The sequence below is a fragment of the Carassius carassius genome, chromosome 6, assembly GCF_963082965.1.
Source record: "Carassius carassius chromosome 6, fCarCar2.1, whole genome shotgun sequence".
Lineage (NCBI taxonomy): Eukaryota > Metazoa > Chordata > Actinopteri > Cypriniformes > Cyprinidae > Carassius > Carassius carassius.
The window spans coordinates 24644028-24663684 of NC_081760.1; the positions used below are offsets into that span (position 1 = coordinate 24644028).

Below are 19657 nucleotides of genomic sequence, written 5' to 3' on the forward strand. Positions count from 1 at the left end.
TTAAACACACTGGATGCTTAAAATAATTATTTTTATACTTATTTTCCCCTTAGTATACATTATATCATACAATTAGTAATCACCTGGCAACCCCGACCCTCGACGTAATCGCGGCTGCAGTCATAGCAGCCAGATCAGAGAATGTCTGGCCAGATTCAGCTTGATAAACAAAGCGGACAACTAGCGAGCTAACAGTTATCCCAATACAATTTCAGCGAATAACTGTCTAAAATTGAGAATAAATCATTTCCGAGGACGGGTTTAAAACGGTATACATTGTTATTATCTAATTAGATTTTCTTTCTAATGACATAAGCCATTTCATAGTTTCATGGATAACTTTGCTAACCAGCATTAGCTAACTGGTTAGCCTTTCAGTAATGCTGCATTGATTAGGGTTGCGAGCAAAATGAAACTAAACTGTATGGTCAGTATTGTAAACGACAGTCTGCTAATTAGACGATGCATATTAGTTGACAATTTGTAGATTATTTTGCCCTTATTCTCTACTAGAAAACATAAATGTCTGTACACAAATCTTTACGAATCACTCGGATAGGCAGATAAAAGCCTGTCAGCAGATAACGGGTTGACTGAAAACAAAGAAAATAAAATCAGTCAGGAATTCCAGCAATCAGTAATGAAATAATAAATCCCAGTTCAAGCAATTGGGGTGAAATGTTCAATCTGATGGCGAACTGCTGTATTTGGTTGAAACGATGGAGAGAACCTGCAAGGTAAGTTAAGCGTCTACAACTTTCCTCTCATGTCATAGAGACTGTGAGGTATTAAGTAACTTGTTTCCGAGCAGAACTGTCAGTGATTTTTTATATTGTACAATTTCATATCTATATTTGAACAGTGGTCCCAATGAGCCACGCTTAAAATTGTCATCGGTAATAAGTTTTGACCTTTACCTGTGCGACTGTCCTCTTTGTATTTTATGTTATTGTGTTTTATTTATGACAAGAAAAATTCAACTTGGCTGATGAAAGTGATGATACATGAAGTACCTCTACTTCAAGTCAGTGGAATAACATGGTTTGGAAAATTTTGTAGGTGAAATATTGCTTTAAAAAGACAGCACAAGCAAAACATAATGCTAAGTGTAAAAATACATATGAAAATTCAAGGTTCTGCTCACTTTCTGGTGAAAGTTGATGAACCTTGACATTAAATGGATCAACACATCCCTTAAAAATTTAATTTCTAAGAAAGGACAATTAATTTGTTTGCATAATGCCACATGGTTTAATCATTTTTTATCTGATGCGGCAACATTTTGCACATATCCATGATTCATGTATCCATAGTTGCTCTTGTAAACAGTAAACATAAAATAGGACTGTTAACTTTCAGTAAAATTCTTAGTGAAGATTGTAAGTTTGTGTGTGTATGTGCGTAACAATGATTAGGACAGACTTTGAAGATATTTTGCTGCAGTTTTATTTATACTTGTATTGGGATTTACTAGTGTTACTGTATTTATTAAAGGGGTCATGTCATATGATGCTGCCAAAAATAATATTTTGTGTATTTGGTGTAATGAAATGTTTATGCGATTTAAGGTTCAAAGAAGTTATTTTAAACATACTGTACATTATTGTTTCTTCTCTATGCCCTGCCTTTCTGAAACGCTTAATTTTTTTTAAAAAGCTAATTGGTCTGAAAAGCATGGTGCATGCTGATTGGCCAGCTATCCAGTGTGTTGTGATTTGCCGAATACCTTAAGCGTGTGACAGAAATGTTACACCCCTTACCATACTGTTATACGGTCATAACACTGGCGCGACAAGACAAAAAAAAAAATAAAACCCATTATAAATGAGGCATTTGTTGCATTTAGTGGGGACATATTTGCTGTTTATAATGACTTACAATGTCTTTTTACGCGTTGCATTGCATTGTCATCGGAGAAACGACAAACAACAAGTGCTACTCTACACTGCTCAAAACTTGTGTTTGAATTATCAGTGGAAAATCCTTTACATATGTAAACATACTTACATACTTTGAGTCAGAACAGCCGGCATTGTAGTCTACTCCCAGGATCAGGAAACAGTCCTCCGCAAAATGTGCTGCACACATCTGAATATTTGGATTGAACTGTTTTGGAACAGTGTTGTCTTTTGGAAGGCCAAACAATGTATTTTCACTTTCACAACGAAACACAGCGTCTCCACAAAATGGCACCAGCAACAATACTACAGCAAGAATCAAAGTTACACCTTCTTCTTTGTGTGAACATTTAGGCAGCTTTATGCAAATCTTCCCACATTGTGACATAGACATGTGGGGGCGTGTTTAAATAAGGCGTTTTAGGAGGGCGTGGACTTCTTAACTTAGGAGTCTTAACTTTCATAAAGAATATCTCTTTGGGTTTGAGACTTTAGTCTTTGCGACTTGAGGGATCTTATCTATTCACAAACAGCTTGTAACACTCCAAAGAGAAAGGACAACTTGAAATTGCATCATATGACCCCTTTAATATTTTAAATTAGCTTATATTTTTACATTTTCAGTATTCAAATTACAAACTTTTGGCATTTTTAATAGTTTTAAAAATGAGTTGAGTTATTTAGTACATTTTCCACACAGTAGGTTCATCTTTTATCATGAGGTTGCATTAGATCTTTATTCATTTGTAAATTTAGTGTTCCCTCTTTCTGTGTTCTCTGCGTTGATTTGCGTCTCTACCTGCACCTCTCACTGTACATGCTTGAACATGACTCAAAATTAGACAAAGGTTTAAATCCAAGTGTTAAATATCTGATTACTCACATCACCTGCTGTGCCTGAAACAAGATGTTTGATAAGCCTAAATCTGGGTCAGTTGGTTGATCATACCGAAGAATTGGTCTGTCTAAAGTGTAGAAGTCAGACTGGGCCCAGAGGTGACAACTGAGTCTCTTAAGTTATTGTCTTAATTTCATTATGAATGTAGCGTGTCCTCTAGCACCCTGTCACTGATCTTGTTGGGTAAGTCTAAATCCCCAGCTAATCCCTCAGATACAGAGCTGACCAGAGGCCAGGAAAGACAAAAGTGTGTGTGGATCAACAAAAACAACCGGAGTCAAAGGAAAGTTAGCTGTCATCTTGATCTATTCCCAGATGAAGTCTTGATGAAGACCTCCTGGTTGCAGAAAACTGTCACCTGAATAGTGCGCTTGATGTCCCTGCGGCGCAAGTGCCGCAGTTAAGTAACTGTTTGTTTGTGTGTGTGTGTGTGTCAGTTTGGTAGCTGTATGGACTTTAAGTTTGTGTTTTCTTATGTGAATTGGTGGTGGCTGCAGGGTTTGTTTACGCTGCCTGGCCTTTGTCTTCATCTGGCATTTCTTTAGAATTAAGCATAGGTTGTTGATGGTAAGCAGAAAGCCCATGTCAATTCAAGATATTTGTGTTACTCTATAGATGTCTCTTAAGCCTCCACTGGAAGCTGTGTAGTTTAAATAGCTGTGACTCCTTGCTGAATATTTTTGACGTCATTGGTGTAGGACACATTATTTACTTGTCTTTTTGTGCATGGTATTCTGAATCATCCTCTTTATCCCTGTGTGTGTGCTTTTGCCAGTCATGAGATGATACATTACCATACGGCTTTGGTTGTCTTAGCTGACAGCTGTTCATAATTTAATATCAAGTTTTATTAAAAATGTCAAAAAGTTTGAAGCTGTCTGCATGAGCTCATTAAAGGCACAATATGTACGATTTTTTAAATAAAATATCCAAAGACCACTTAGACAGTGTTATATATTGCATGCAGTTGTGCATTTATCCCAAAAATTCCCAAGGATTTGTAAAGAGAATTTCCAGAGAATCCAGAGAATTCAAATAATGTTTTAAATAATGGCACGTCCCGGTTCATTGTTGCCTATCTATGATGCAATATCTGCGCTATCAGTTTTTGCTTTTAGAAACTATGGCAACACACCTGGTCAAAAATGCTGCTGTACAGTTAAATTAAATCCATTATGGCTTGCGCAAATAAAATAAAAATGAAAACGAAATGAAAACTGCTAATTAAATTTAGATCTGTTCAATGTTGTACCATTATTCTTTTTATGTGTTTTTTTTACAGTGTTGTGCATTATAACCAATCAAATTATTCTGTTGAGTTTAGTAATCCAGTGGCCAGTCAGAGGTGTTCAGATGAGTCATCGCTGAAACAATAGAGTTTTGTTGATCAGTGCGCGCTCGCTGACTAAAATGTGCTCTCTCGCGAATTCTGTCATCATAAACAAGTGCATATAAATGATGTTATTATGAGATTCATTCATCAAACAGTGCATAAAGTAAAAAAAAAAAAAAGCAAATCAGGGTAATACATTTGGCCTTTAGTTATTTGGCCTAAACCTAAACAAGGAAAAATATATATTCTAAGTGGTACAACTCCACAAAAACACTGAAACTTCTGTAAAAAATCTATGAAAGAAAAAAAAATACAATAAAGGTATAAAGAAAAAATTTAATTACTTTTTACTTGGTGGTTAAAACATGTTATTACTTTAAACCTTCACATTTAAATAAACTTTTCTTGAAAATCTTAAAGGTTTAAAAAAAAAAAAAAATTCTACATGAATACACATATCTTTGAACTATGAACACAGTTGTTTTAAACTTTTTTTTTTTCTTTAATAAATAATATCTCATAAGGGCTAGCTTGACCTTAATGAGGTATTTGGTGGACAAACATAATGAAATGAAGGTAAATCTTTGCTCCTGCAGGAAGGTGACATTAGTAATGGTTGGACTGGACAATGCAGGAAAAACAGCTACTGTCAGAGGAATCCAGGGAGGTACATCTTCATCTTAGTATTTTGTTATGTTGTGTTTTCAAGGTCCAGGGTAATTCTCACAATGTGGATATGTCTGTCTTAGAAAGTCCTTTAGATGTAGCACCTACAGTGGGCTTCTCAAAGGTGGACCTGAAGCAGGGCAAGTTTGAGGTCACAATCTTCGACCTGGGTGGCGGGAAGCGTATCCGCGGCATTTGGAAAAACTACTACTCTGAGTCTTACGGAGTGGTGTTTGTTGTGGACTCCAGTGATGTTCAAAGGATCCAGGAGACCAGAGACACAATGGCTGAGGTTCTCCAGCATCCTCGTATTGCAGGCAAACCTGTATTAGTGTAAGTTTTCAAAACATGACATGTTCTTGCTGTTGAACGTGACTTAATGTTTGTCTAAAACTTAACACTACACTACCATTTAAAAGTTTGAGATCAGTGAACAATTTTGTAACAAGTAATATTATGAAATATTATTACAATTTTACATAGGTTTTCTATTTTACTATACTTTGAAATAAAATTTATTCCTGTGCTGGCAAAGATGTTTTTTTAATTTGAAATTACTACAATCTTCAGTGCCACATGATCCAAAACAAATGCAGCCTTGATGAGCGTAAGATACTTCTTTAAAAAAGAATAAAAATCATACTCATCCCACGCTTTTAAATGGTAGTGTATGTCTACAGATCATCAAACATGGGAGATAAGACATAAAACATAAAGCATAAAGGCAGTAGATAAAATGAATATGCCCTACGTTTTCAGTTTTGTGATGACATTGATGTTTCAGAACTTTGAAAACAGAACTATGTATAAACCATTTACAAACCCGATTCCAAAAAAGTTGGGACACTGTACAAATTGTGAATAAAAGCAGAATGCAATGATGTGGAAGTTTCAATATTTTATTCAGAATACAACATAGATGACATATCAAATGTTTAAACTGAGAAAAAGTACAATTTTAAGGGAAAAATATGTTGATTTTAAATTTCATGGCATCACACATCTCAAAAAAGTTGGGACAAGGCCATGTTTACCACTGTGTGGCATCCCCTCTTCCTTTTATAACAAGTCTGCAAACATCTGGGGACTGAGGAGACAGGTTGCTCAAGTTTAGGAATATGAATGTTGTCCCATTCTTGTCTAATACAGGCTTCTAGCTACTCAACTGTCTTAGGTCTTCTTTGTCGCATCTTCCTCTTTATAATGCGCCAAATGTTTTCTACGGGTGAAAGATCTGGACTGCAGGCTGGCCATTTCAGTACCCGGATCCTCCTTCTACACAGCCATGATGTTGTAATTGATGCAGTATGTGGTCTGGCATTGTCATGTTGGAAAATGCATGGTCTTCCCTGAAAGAGACAACGTCAGGATGGGAGCATATGCTGTTTCAGAACTTAGATATACCTTTCATCATTGATGGTGCCTTTCCAGATGTGTAAGCTGCCCATGCCACACGCACTCATGCAACCCCATACCATCAGAGATGCAGGCTTTTGAACTGAGCACTGATAACCACTTGGCTTGTCCTTGTCCTCTTTAGTCAGGATGACATGGCGTCCCAGTTTTCCAAAAAGAACTTCAAATTTTGATTCGTCTGACCAGAGAACAGTTTTCCACTTTGCCAGAGTACATTTTAAATGAGCCTTGGCCAAGAGAAAATGCCTGCGCTTCTGGATCATGTTTTGATATGGCTTCTTTTTTACCTATAGAGTTTTATCCGGCAACGATGAATGTCACGATGGATTGTGTTCACCGACAATGTTTTCTGGAAGGATTCCTGAGCCCATGTTGTGATTTCCATTACAGTAGCATTCCTGTATGTGATGCAGTGCCGTCTAAGGGCCAAAGATCACGCCATCCAGTATGGTTTTCCGGCCTTGACCCTTATGCACAGAGATTGTTCCAGATTCTCTGAATCTTTGGATGATATTATGCACTGTAGATGATGATAAGTTTGAAGTTATCATCATCTACAGTGCATCTACTTCAAACTCTTTGCAATTTTTCTCTGAAAAACTCCTTTCTGATATTGCTCCACTATTTTTTGCCGCAGCATTGGGGGAATTGGTGATCCTCTGCCCATCTTGACTTCTGAGAGACACTGCCACTCTGAGAGGCTCTTTTTATACCCAATCATGTTGTCTTTAATCCTTTTTCCTGACTTTAGTCCTATTCTACCTTATGAAGATTGCAAGTTGGGTAGCATATCCTTGTTGATACATTTGTGCTATCATCCTGTGCAAGCCTTGACAGTTTTGTGTGGTCCAGCTCTTTTAGCAGTAAAAATAATACTACCTGACAGAATGATTTCAATGGTACACCTGTAAAAAGACTTTGGGCCCTATCATACACCCGGCGCAATGAGTTGCATTGCAAAGCAAATGCATTTGCGCCCATTTGTGTGCCCATGGGTGTGCTGGTCTAAAAAAGAGGTGTGTTCAGGCGCATTGCTGGCCCATTGCTATTTTAAGGAGCTGAAAATAGACTGCGCCATAGACCAACTCAAGCCTAGTCTAAAGTCAATGGCGCAATAATTTTTTGTTATTTAAAGAGCGCGTTGGTAGAAAATTTGCCTTTTGACGGGTCCGCAGTGCACGTTGACTTTGCTTATTACACACAGGGACGCATCACCCAAACCTGCCAAATATTAAAAACAAAAGGATTACGGTTTAAAATAATATTATTTTGTAGGCTACATAAATATAAAAATGTAATGATGGAAAGTCATTGCATGTATTAGAATTATGTTACCTATTTGTAATTCAGACTATTACTACCGTATTTTCCGGACTATAAGTCACACTTTTTTTCATAGTTTGGCCGGTCCTGTGACTCATAGTCAGGTGCGACTTATTTATCAAAATTAATTTGACATGAACCAAGAGTAATGAACTAAGAGAAATGAACCAAGAGAGAACATTACCGTCTACAGCCACCAGAGGGGCGCTCTATGCTGCTCAGTGCTCCTGTAGTCTACACTGAGCAGCATAGAGCGCCCCCTCGCGGCTGTAGACGGTAATGTTTTCTCTTGGTTCTTGGTTTTAAATAAATGCGACTTATAGTCTAGTGCGACTTATATATGTTTTTTTCCTCATCATGACGTATTTTTAGACTGATGCAACTTATACTCAGGTGCAACTTATAGTCCGAAAAATACGGTACTTAAATGATGAATGAAATTGGCTAATTAATTGAACAATCCTGCCAATACACACACATATATATTAACTGACTCATCGCACGGAGATTTGGTGGATTCCTGCTTGTCCTGTAGATGATCTGCCGACGTGCTTTAGCTTCGCACACGAGCAGATCGGTTTCTTCACTTGAGAAGCGTTCACCTTTTCCGCCAACAAATTCTACCATGTAAATAGCGATCCGCCGTGGTGCGTGCGCATCTCGCTCTTAAAGGGAATGGGAGATGACAATCTGGTTGGTTTATTGAACGTTACGCCCATTACTCATTGAGAAAATAGGGACAACCCATTCCAAAAATGTGCCCCGGCACACGGACCATTCTTCTGTCGTTAAAATAGCGAAAGTGGTTTTGGACACGCCCTGAGTGGACCTGCGCCCTGAGCTTTACACTTTGCGCTTAGATAGTTAAAATAGGGCCCTTTAGCACTTGGGAGCACATTCTCAATTTTCCCTGGTGCCTGAGATAATAAAGCTATTTATGTGCTTTTCTAAATAAGCTATATGCATTTCAGGTGAAACCTTTGATTGGCGCGTTCTTCTTGTTGGTATTTGGTAATTTATACCAACTACACAGTGTTGAATTCTTTACTATCTCATAATTTTTTTTAAGTCAGTTACATAAAAATGCAGATTGATCTAATTTGAATTTGAAAATTAAGACAATTTTAACATATAGGCTAAAGTTTATGTAACTGGCACCCACCAAAAACCATGATGAAGCTGGAACTGCGTAAAAGGCAGAGCTGTGTGTGTAAAAGGGAGAATAAAAGAGGGCACAGAACAGAACCATGGGAAACCCCCATTTGTAAATGGCTGCAGATAATGTTTACATCCGTCCCTCACCAACACTGTCTGCCTGTCAGTAATAAGAAGTACTTTAGATCTAAGACCTTGAGTTTACTGATGAGCCTGGAGAATTTGATGAATGTCAAGCAAATGTAATCAGAGAAGAACATCCTTACATAATTCCTGCCTGTAGTCCAAGTGAAACAGGGCGGTGTGCAATAAATGTGCAATACATCATCTGTATATCTGTTTGGGTGTTAGACAAGCTGCAGTGAGTCCAGTTAGCTGAAAGAGTGAGCAGCAGATGAAGTCCTTGACTAAATATAGCTTGTCAAGTGTGCTAATAAGTCAAGAGTGCTCTTTAACACAAGGGTAATTATTCAGTCCACCTCAAGTGCAGACCTCAGATCATTTGTTTGTGACAGTTTATCTAGTGACCTGCACACCTAGTGACCAGGTCTTTCCTTCATCTAATTGGCTTGCAGACTTGCTAATAAACAGGACCAAGATGGGGCATTGGCTGAAGCAGATATAATTGAGACCCTGTCATTGGAGAAGCTTGTCAACGAGAATAAATGCCTCTGTCAGATTGTGAGTTAGTATTTCAACACAGTTTGTATTTATCAAAGTCTGTTTTGAGTTTTTATTTACATAATTTTTTTCTTGGCATAAATGTTGCAAACCATTCATATAAAACTGAGCAAAACATTGTTTCCTCTACTCTTAGGAACCCTGTTCTGCAGTGCTGGGTTATGGTAAGAAGGTTGACAAATCCATCAAGATTGGCCTTAATTGGCTCCTGAATAACATTGCCAAGGACTACGTGGCAATTTCAGAGCGTGTGCAAAAAGATACAGCTGAGCAGAAGGTTCAAGAAGAACAAGACAAGAAGGAAAGAGCAGAGAGAGTCCGGCGGATCAGAGAGGAGAGGTCCGTGTGCTGACAAGACTTTTCACTCAGATTGTCATGCTGATTCCTCTTTTCCATATATGTCAGGAGTGTATGAAGTTAGTGCCATAGTCATTGAAAATAGTTTGAAAGTGAAAGTGAAAAGTTAATGTAGTCTAGTTATAAAATGTATTCATATCAGCTGAGCTGTTTTTATTTGCAATTATATTAATTGTATTTTTATTTTATTTTATTATTTTTTTGCACTTTTAGTGTTTTTTCTCTGTTTTACTGCAAATTAATTAAAGTTCTCATGAAATGTAAATTCACCCTATATATTTTATAAATGCATGTTATGGGTCTTATTGTGAAAGATTTATCCATGTATATGTTTATTTTTCTTTTTTGAAAAATGGTAGATTTCTCTCTGGTGACATATGTCAAACTTCTCTAATCTTTTTTGTCTGCTTAAACCTTGCCCCTCAAACAACTGACTACAAGCTCATTAATTTGAGTGCAATGCCCACATATAATAATATAAGAGGTCTCAGGACAGAACCCTGGGGAACATCCATTTTTAAATGGCTGCTGATGATGTTTGCAGCCCTACCACATAACATTTTTTTTTTTTTTTTTTGACTATGTTTCTCTCAGTTGTATTTCACAATGCTGAAGAAACCACCTGCCTCTAGTTCCCTTTCATCATTACTTTAAAGTCAAATTGCAAACAAAAGTTTGATTAAGTTGTTTTTCACTGACAGAGACAGACAGGAGAGAGAAGAAACAGAGCAAGAAGGAATGACATTGAAAGAGGAGGAGCTACATGAAGTCAACATGCTCAACCCATTCCAGTCAATAATCAATATTGTTAATGAGGTAAGTCATCACCAGTGTTGGGGGTAATGCATTACAATTAATGCATGTTACGTAATCAGATTACATTTTTCAAGTATCTAGGAAAGTAACACATTACTTTTTAATTTACAAGAAAATATCAGAGTTACTTTTTTTACAAAATGTAACGCCAGTTATTTTGTTTTCCCATTTATTGACTGACAAGTCTCCTGTCCCCATATTGGGATAAAATGTAAGTACACAAAGGCATTGTGTGCGCTGTGTGACCGTGATGTAGTTCTAGAATAAATGTGAATGTGCATTAATTCTGTAACAAGGAGTCGGAGGCGTTCGGATCCATATGCAGCATTTATTAAACAGAATGGTCATACAGGCAGAGATCAGGAATGGCGTCAGGTGTGTCAGGGATAACCAGAATCGTAATCAGAAACAAGCAGGGATCGGGACAGGCAGCGGAGATTCAGAGTCAGAATAAACAGTCCAAAGGTCAAAACACAGGAATAATAAACACAGGGAAAACGCTCGGAAATGTCAGACTGGCTAAACAAGACTTCGCAGTGAGTGAGAGTGAGTGTGCTGCTTTTTGTGTGTGTGTAAATGAGGTGCAGGTGTGGCAAGGAAATTGGCTGATGAATGAGGTGCAGGTGTGGCAGGGTGATTGTGATGCAGTGACTCATGGGTAATGTAGTTCGGGTGTGGTGCAACAGTTTGAGAGGTGCTAGTGTCCAAGTGACAACTGGTGGTGAATGGGTGGAATGGTCCTGACTGGAGTGCCCTCTACTGAAGCTCATGGGCACTCCATCTAATGATCGTGACAAATTCATCCCACTCCCCAAAAAAAACTGATTTAGTATTCATCAAAATGAATCATTAACAGTGAAATGCAAACTAAGAATATGACGCAAATCTTCAATATTTTTTTAATAACACGAATGTATCTAATCGTATTTTATTAACTAATGTCTTTGCTGATGACCTTTGATGATCCTGTTCAATTATACTAATAAGAAAAATGGCTTTAGATAGTTGTGGTTCATTGTTTTTTTTATTGTTGAAGTGTGTTGAACCTTCTTCTCCTGTGTTCTACTGTACGGACGTGAATTTACTTTTTCAGCCTGAAGTTTATTCATTACACTTTTTGTGTGAAAGTGCCTTTATTATTTGCTATAAATATAATTTCTTATATGAAAAACAATCAAGCCCTACTCATATTTAAAAAGTAAAGCAAAAGTAACATGAGACATTACTTTCCATAAAAAGTAACGTAATTAGTTACTTTTTTAGGGAGTAACGCAATATTGTAATGCCTTACTTTTAAAAGTAACTTTTCCCAACACTGGTTATCACAATTTTTTAAAATGCAAGTTGTATGAAATTGTTAAGATGTAAATAATAAATTCATACAAAAATTCCAGAATGAAGACAGATTAAACAAAGAGAAAGCGATGCAAAGACAGCGAGAAAATGTTGAGCTGAGCAGGGTGCAAGAACATGCAGTCCTTCAAGATGAGGAGGATGATGAAGAGGAGGAGGATGAAGAGAGCGAGAGACAGACCCCGGAGAGCACAGAAACAGGTAGTACTTTTATTCCTCAAAAGGGCTTCTTCATACCAAGAGTAATAAGTTGATTAAGGTTTATTATATTATTGTCAGTTCATTTCATATACAAGCTTTTGCTATTATAATGAATGAAGAACCTGTTTACCTCTGCGATTTCTTGGAGTGGATGAAGTGATTTCAATGTCTCTGTCACTTCTGCTCAGGAGCAGTGGACCAGACCAAAAAGAAAACTAGGAAATTATGGTTGAATCGTAAGCACAGAGTCGACCCTCTCAAAATGGAAGAAGCAGCACACAAAAGCCCCACTCCTCCTCCCTTACCAGGTAGGATTGTGTCTTTTACAACTTTTTTCTCAGACATGAACAATGAACTAATTGATAAAATCGATACAATTTCAATGTACGAGGTCCAGTGTTTCCCATACATTGGCTAATTTGTGGCAGCCGCCACAATAGCAACACTGACTGCCACAAATAGATTTTCCGAAATGTTTTGACTTTGTTGAATAAACATGAGCTATAAACATTTCAAAGTCAAAATGCGGCCCGAGTGTTTTTATATTAATGTGTCTTTGAAAGGCACCGACTGTCTTTAGGAAAGTTTCAATATCATTTTCATTTAATCTTTTCTATAACGCCTGATAGTGCAGTGTTATTGAGCGGAGCACTGCTTTGTTTACAGCTGTTACTGGGGAAACCTTTATTTCTGATTTTCCTAAAGTGCCTCCTGGGTCATTCTTCATTTGTGGTGGCAAGTGGTGTCCCTCTACTTTAAAACAGTTTAAATAAACTTTAAATACCATTAAAAAAATTTGTTGTTGCATTTTTGTATTCTGTAGGACAACAAAATTTTTTGTACTATTAATAATTACATTTTTGTATTAAAATACATATTTTATTGGGTTTAGAAATTACTTTTGTAACAAAATATGCATGTTCCCGCCATACCTCAGAGAGGTTTCATAGAATGTAATGGCAACAATATAAAATTTTTAACACAAATTAAGTGGTTATATTGTGAATATAGATTTAATTCAACATGTACAATTCTATTAAATTGTTTTTAAAAATACATATTTTGTAATATTTAAGAAAAAAGTAGTGTCCCCCAAATTCATGTCTGTGGTGTTACATCAATGGACGTCGTCCCTTTAAGAAAAGGGGGAAATCTATTTGGACTACTTCCTGTGTGTAAAGGCCATTGCAGGTGCTGGTTGATCTGAGGGGTGCATGGTGAGTACATTCTTTCTTATTAATTTTCTTAAAGTTAGCTAAATTCCTGACAATTTCATGTGTCGCACTTTATTAGTGTCTGTGGTGTTATGTTGATAACTTGCAGATTTTACAAATTTTAATCAAAATTTTGATAATTGCATGTTTATTCATATCTCCAAAATATGCCCTGATCTTTCAATCATCACGATGGCAGCGTCCATTTTAGAAAAGTCTGGATTTAGGTTAATTTGTCTGTGGTGTTACTGTCTGTGGTGTTACTGCCAATCCTGGTAACACCACAGACTGTATAGTAACTCCACAGACAATATACAAACAGCAATGTTGTATTTTTAATAACAGCCTTGAGCTGTTCTGAATGTTTTGTGTTAAATAAGTTTGTGGATACATGATTTATTAACTGAAGATGTTCTACTTTGATTGCAGCACAATCCATTGTGCAGACAATTTAGAAACACTCACTGTGAGAAACAGTGTTTATGTAGTGTTTTAATATTTTTTTTATTCAGTTTTTCTCTAAATGTTCTTTTATCAGAGAAGATAGTTCTCTTTGCTCAATAAAATTTAAATTGTTAAACCTTTTATGCAATATGTCTGTGGTGTTATATTATGTCTGTGGTGTTACTTCAAAAAGTATCTGAAATTTCTTTCCTTCAGAGCCATTTGATCATATAATTTAATGTTTTTAGACTGTAAAGTGGTTTTAATATTTTAGAATAAAGACTATAAAAGTAGCACAGACCATTTTTTCCTGCCTTTTTTTTTATGTATATACACATTTAAAAAAAACGTAACAATTCTTCTTTGGCAAAAATAGGGGCCAAGATGAACAATTAAACTTTTTTTTTTGAAAAATTAAATTTAAATGATCAATGCAACTGAGTCCTTACAGTAATTTATGTATTTATTAATTATTACCTAAAGTTGCATATCCCTGCTCATTTTAGAACAAACCAAAATTTTACTTCAAATATTGGTAACACCATAGACATAAGTGGTTGTTTCACCGGTGTTTGATTCAAATTATTTAAAAATCTAAATTTTATTAAGCTTCAATTTGAATGGATATATAATATTAAACTAATTTTAAATGCATAGCAATACATTTTATTAAAAGAAAACAAACAAGCATTTTTAAAGTTTCTGCCTCTCATTTGCCACCCCAATTGAAGAATGACCCTCCTGCTGCCTGAGAGTGAATATGCATTTTCAGTCAGTGCATCTGCTGATTTTTATATAGCCTATATTTACCCCATGGGAAGTGCTGCCACACATTGAGTGCAAGAAAAGTCTGTGAGAAACACTGCGTTTTACATTTACGTTTATTCATTTTTATGCTTTTATCCAAATGTATCCATATTATAATGAATAATAATTGTATAGTCTTTACACTGAGGACCTTTGTCAGTGATGTCCATTTGTAATAGGAATAAGCATTCCTTTTAACCAGACACTCACACATTTGAAAAATAGCTGAGGCCAGGGACTGAGCTGCAGCAGAAAGAAACAACAACAAAAAAACGTACAACACAAGCCCAGGAGCACTTTATATTAAATAGTGTGGGGCGATATGGTAATTTTTTTAAATCGTCATATCATCAGCCCGTGAGATCGACGATACACGATATTATCGTGCATGGGTGGAGCAAGAGAGAGACTCTTTGTTCTGGTGTTTTAAATCGCGCATGTGCGCGAGAAAGAGCCTGTGGAATCCCCTATAATCAAAAAAATATACTTTGTTAAACATACTGATAAACTAACGCTAAAAATAAAAAACTGTATTTAACACAGCTAGTTTATATATAGTCGGACGCAGCTGTCATATCGTGTCCTGTGACTAATCTACCACATCTGCGCACGGAAGTTATCAGTCTAAATGTTCAGCAAAATCAGTCAACGGTGAAAATCAATAGTAGGCTAGATTTCATTTAAATTTCAGCAGTTTAACACTAATTTTGGGCATAAACGAACACGTTAAATATAAAGTATTTAAAACAGGTAAGTTCATATGTTTGGAGTAAGTTGAATTGAGCTCCGGCCCGCGTGCCTCATGATGAGACCGACGCACCGCACAGAACCAAGAATGAGATGCATTCTAACATAACTGTGGCATTAAACTCAGTTAGTGAGGTTTCGTTTAAAATATTGCACATAGATAGGCCGTTCTGATTACTTGTTAAAGTGCAATTAAATACCTTATATCTGCAGACGATGTACGTCTGTTTGTGGATGGAGACTTTGTAACGGCCGAAACGATGTAACGTTATTTTGCATGCATCACATTATAGTGCGGTGTGCATGAAAATAATAACAAGGCGGCAGAGCGAACTTATCATCCATACTGGTTCTCACATAGTCCTTCTACGTCATCCCCACATAGTGAGTGTTATAAGTGATCAGTTTTTAAGAGAAGGTTATTATTATTGTTATTATTTTGTCTTTACTTTATTTGTAATGCCAAGAAAGAGTTAATCTCTCATGTATGAGAAGAGCGCGTTGCCGTGTAGCAGCCATGAAATGTGTGGGACACCAACTCCTCGTTTTCTATCTCTTTCATTTAATGGATTTAATGAGTTATCAGAGTCAAAGCGGACAACTTCAGCGACTAGAGGCTCTAATCCTCCTGCACTCGCGGTGTGTGTGTGTGTGTGTGTGAAATGCGGTGCTGAATTGAAATAGCTGGGCAGTTTGATTATAATAAGCAGCCTAATAAAAATCAAAATAATAGTTATTATTATTATAATCTAATATATTAATAGGAAAATGAGCCTAATATCATCTTGATTATCGACACAACCCTAATATTAAATGCTTCAAAGAACGCCATAAGAAAACAGTTTCATGTGGCCTTGCCATGCAAGCTGCTTAGACAAAGTGATTGTTTATTGTGTTTGAGAGATTTTCATCAAGACATACAGTACATATTACTGTTATGTAATATGATACTGTAATGTCCCTGTTAGTGTTGTCAAAAGACCCGGTACTTCGGTACCAAGTCGGTACTAAAAAAAAATTTATGTGACGGTACCAGGTTTCTTTAAGTACCGGTAGTACCGAGGTCCCGTTCAAACCCGGTTCAGCGCTATGATTTCCGCGCTATGTGTTCTGCGCGTCTCTGTGTGAATTAATGAATGGCAGAGACGTGCGGGTTTGTTTACTACATAGACTGAAGCGCGTGACGCTTGCATTAATTTCAGCATCTGAGCTTCAGAGTTCTCTCTCCATCAAGCGATCTGAACTTTTCAGTTCATCTCAATGGACGCACAGCGCACCTGTATTTGATGCTCTTTAAACTCTGTGTGAGGACACATGACTCACCGTCGCTTTACTGATAGCGCTGTTTCTCACACATGCAAAGAGAGAGAGCGAGAGTCTTACCACGCTGAATCGACACGCTATATGTAAACTATTTATAATACTTTATTTTTTTAAAGAAATAAATCACAATATTTATTCCATGTTTTAATTTTAATAGCAAATCCCCTTTATTTACCAAAAATAAAATGTGTTTAAATTAAAAAAAAAATAAGACAAATTAAATTTGGGTGAAACTTGTTTACTGTTTTACATAATTATATAACTTGTAGAAAAACTTTAAACACAGTTGTAAATAAGTATAAAGAATGGCATTGGTTTTATTTTTAGTGCTAAAAAGTTATTTTTATTTTTAATTAGCATATTTTTGTGTTTTGCTTTGGTACCGAAATTGGTACCGAGAACCGTGGATTTTCACTGGTATCGGTACCGAATACTGAAATTTTGGTACCGTGACAACACTAGTCCCTGTTCTAATAATGCAAATACATACATTTTGTAAAACAACTAATGCTTGTACCAAACATGTTGCTGTAGTCATTAAACTTTTAATAATTCAGATATTTCATAGGCTGCACATGAATGCCAAGAGGTGTACAACACATGCATGCCAAAGGGAGTGTAATTAAATGTTACTGTACATGAAGTTTAGGTTTAAAATTACCCATAATAATTAATAATAGGCCTAATTAATAATATAATATAATAAAGTGCAGCCCATTTATTTGCCCATTAAAGATAAAATGCTATAATGAAAGTGTGCAAGTTTCCAAACAATGTCATAACTTCACTGAAATACACTATGGTACAATAATGATTGATATATAAGAGCTGTCGTGATGGATTAAAAAAAAAAAGTGACATACAGCCAAGTGTTGTGACCCATACTCAGAATTCATGCTCTGCATTTAACCCATCCAAAGTGTACGTACACACACAGCAGTGAACACACACACACGGAGCAGTGGGCAGCCATTTATGCCAGGGAGCAGTTGGGGGTTCGGTGCCTTGCTCAAGGGCACCTCAGCCGTGGTATTGCCGGCCCAAGACTCAAACCCACAACCTTAGGGTTAGGAGTCAAACTCTCTAGGCCACAACTGCAGGAAATTGCATACATTTATCATTCACCTGTGCAAGTCACGTCAAATCTGTACAGAGAAAAATGTAGCTCTAGTTGTGGTTAGTGTAATTGTATATTTGTATAATATAGAGTTTAAACAAGATGTCCTGTATTCATATTTACACTGGTGCTTCGAAACATAATTCATCTGTGCAGAGGAGCAAAGCCAAACCACAAGCAAAAAAACAAAACATTCTTCATCAGGAACATACAGTTTTATTATTTAACCCGTAAGTTAAGTTAAATTGTGTAGTTTTAACATAACCACAGGAAAAGTGTAGTAAAACACTGTTATGTTCAGAAGAGGGAATGTGCATAGTCCTGTGAAACATTCTACATCTATTTGCATTTTGCTAATTTATTTATTTATTTATTTTAATTAGTGTATATTATTAATACTTAATTTATCATTATTAAATAAGAAGATTATTAATTATGCAGTATAGTAACTTGCAGGCCTGCCGTAAACTCATTGCAGTGGTGTATATTATATATAGTCTATACAGTTCAGATTAACTTTTTTTTCCATCATTTGCTGCTGGATTTTCATGGTCAAATGTTTGCAAAATTTGCCTAATTTTAACCGCTGATTTATCCTAGTTTTTCCTTTTGTTGCTTAATGTTAATGACTCTAAAAGCTAAAACCTTTCTTTGTTTTAGTTGGATGGGCTACTCCTAAAGTTTCTAGGCTCCCCAAACTTGAGCCTCTTGGAGATACAAGACATTCTGGTAATTGTTGGTTCATTGCATCCTTTCCCTGTCCAACACCAGCATGTCGACCAGCATGCTCATCACTAACATTCTTTTTTTTTCTTCCCCATTCTGTTTCCTAACCATGTAAGTGTCTCCCATAATTTTGTTTTTAAAGCTTTTTTTTCCCTCTTCATCCATACAGCAAGCCTCAGCCACATCCTTCCTGTACAACCATCTGTCAAAAGAAATACCACAAGCGTCCACCTTAAGACTGTGTCTAATAAATGCAACTAGCACAATCTCCTTAACACCTCACTTCCTTCGCTGCGGCTAATCTGTGTTATTTGTTTTCCTGATGCTTACAGGAAACATTTTGGGCATTCTGAATGCTGCATGTGATATTATATGCCCTCTTCTGAATGTTAAACCGGGCAGTGTGTCATTTTGATCTATGAATTTAATGATGCAGTGTAACCTTTTAGTATGTAGAGGTTAGCTGATCCTTTAGCTGGAAAAAAAATGACATTGCTGACCTAATTATCATTTTTTTTGTCTCTCTCTTCATTACTCTCTTCATTGGCAGATTTCCTTGGCAAACCTCTCCCAAATGTAGCAATTAGGCAGAGGCCGAACAGCGATACTCATGATGTAATTTCCTAACACTACCTCTGCTTCCCCCCTGACTGGTTTACAATTTTCAAGGTTCCCAACCAATCAAAGTATTGTTTTGTTCTTATCTTCAAGCATGGGCAGTGTAGCAAACTACACAGATTGACCATAAGTGAGGAACTGAAACCCAATCGACAAACCTAGATGATCACATGACCTCGATCAACATCTGGACAACAGGAGGAGTTTTTAAATGAGATGGGGTACAAGGACATTCACTGTTCAGATAATGTGCTTACATTTAAAACGGTTCAATATTTTACTTACTTTAGAGCTGTTTGTCTTATTTTAATCAAAATTAAAGTATTAACAGACATTTGAAACTCAATTGAGAATCCTTTTTGGAAAATATATTACCGACCTATTTTTTAAGAGAATTTAAATGTATTGCTGTACGGTACGTAAAAGTTCAAATTTGTGTACTTGAAATTGTACAAAACTTTTTATGATATGGTCCACATGCATATCTTAAGCTCTTTTGCAGTTAATTGTGACACAGTTTGCCTTTAATGTATCAGATGGTCTTTTTTTCAGCAGCATTTATAG

The 19657-nt window shown here is 36.4% G+C and overlaps 1 protein-coding gene across 1 annotated transcript; it reads left to right on the forward strand.

The window, feature by feature from the left end:
* The first annotated feature begins 447 nt into the window (after positions 1–447).
* Positions 448–19438, forward strand: LOC132141938 (ADP-ribosylation factor-like protein 13B). Its single transcript, XM_059551583.1, has 10 exons — positions 448–737; positions 4726–4796; positions 4879–5128; positions 9265–9370; positions 9507–9709; positions 10429–10543; positions 11938–12097; positions 12286–12405; positions 18410–18478; positions 19026–19438. The coding sequence occupies exons 1-10, from the start codon at positions 679–681 to the stop codon at positions 19100–19102; spliced, it is 1230 nt and encodes a 409-aa protein (XP_059407566.1). The 5' UTR covers positions 448–678; the 3' UTR covers positions 19103–19438.
* Positions 19439–19657: the final 219 nt, after the last annotated feature.

Coding starts and splice junctions, on each gene's coding strand:
- LOC132141938 (XM_059551583.1), top strand. CDS start 679: ATGTTCAATCTGATGGCGAACTGCTGTATTTGGTTGAAACGATGGAGA. Junction 4,797..4,878: donor TGTCAGAGGAATCCAGGGAG/GTACATCTTCAT, acceptor TGTCTGTCTTAG/AAAGTCCTTTAGATGTAGCA. Junction 9,710..10,428: donor CGGCGGATCAGAGAGGAGAG/GTCCGTGTGCTG, acceptor TTTCACTGACAG/AGACAGACAGGAGAGAGAAG.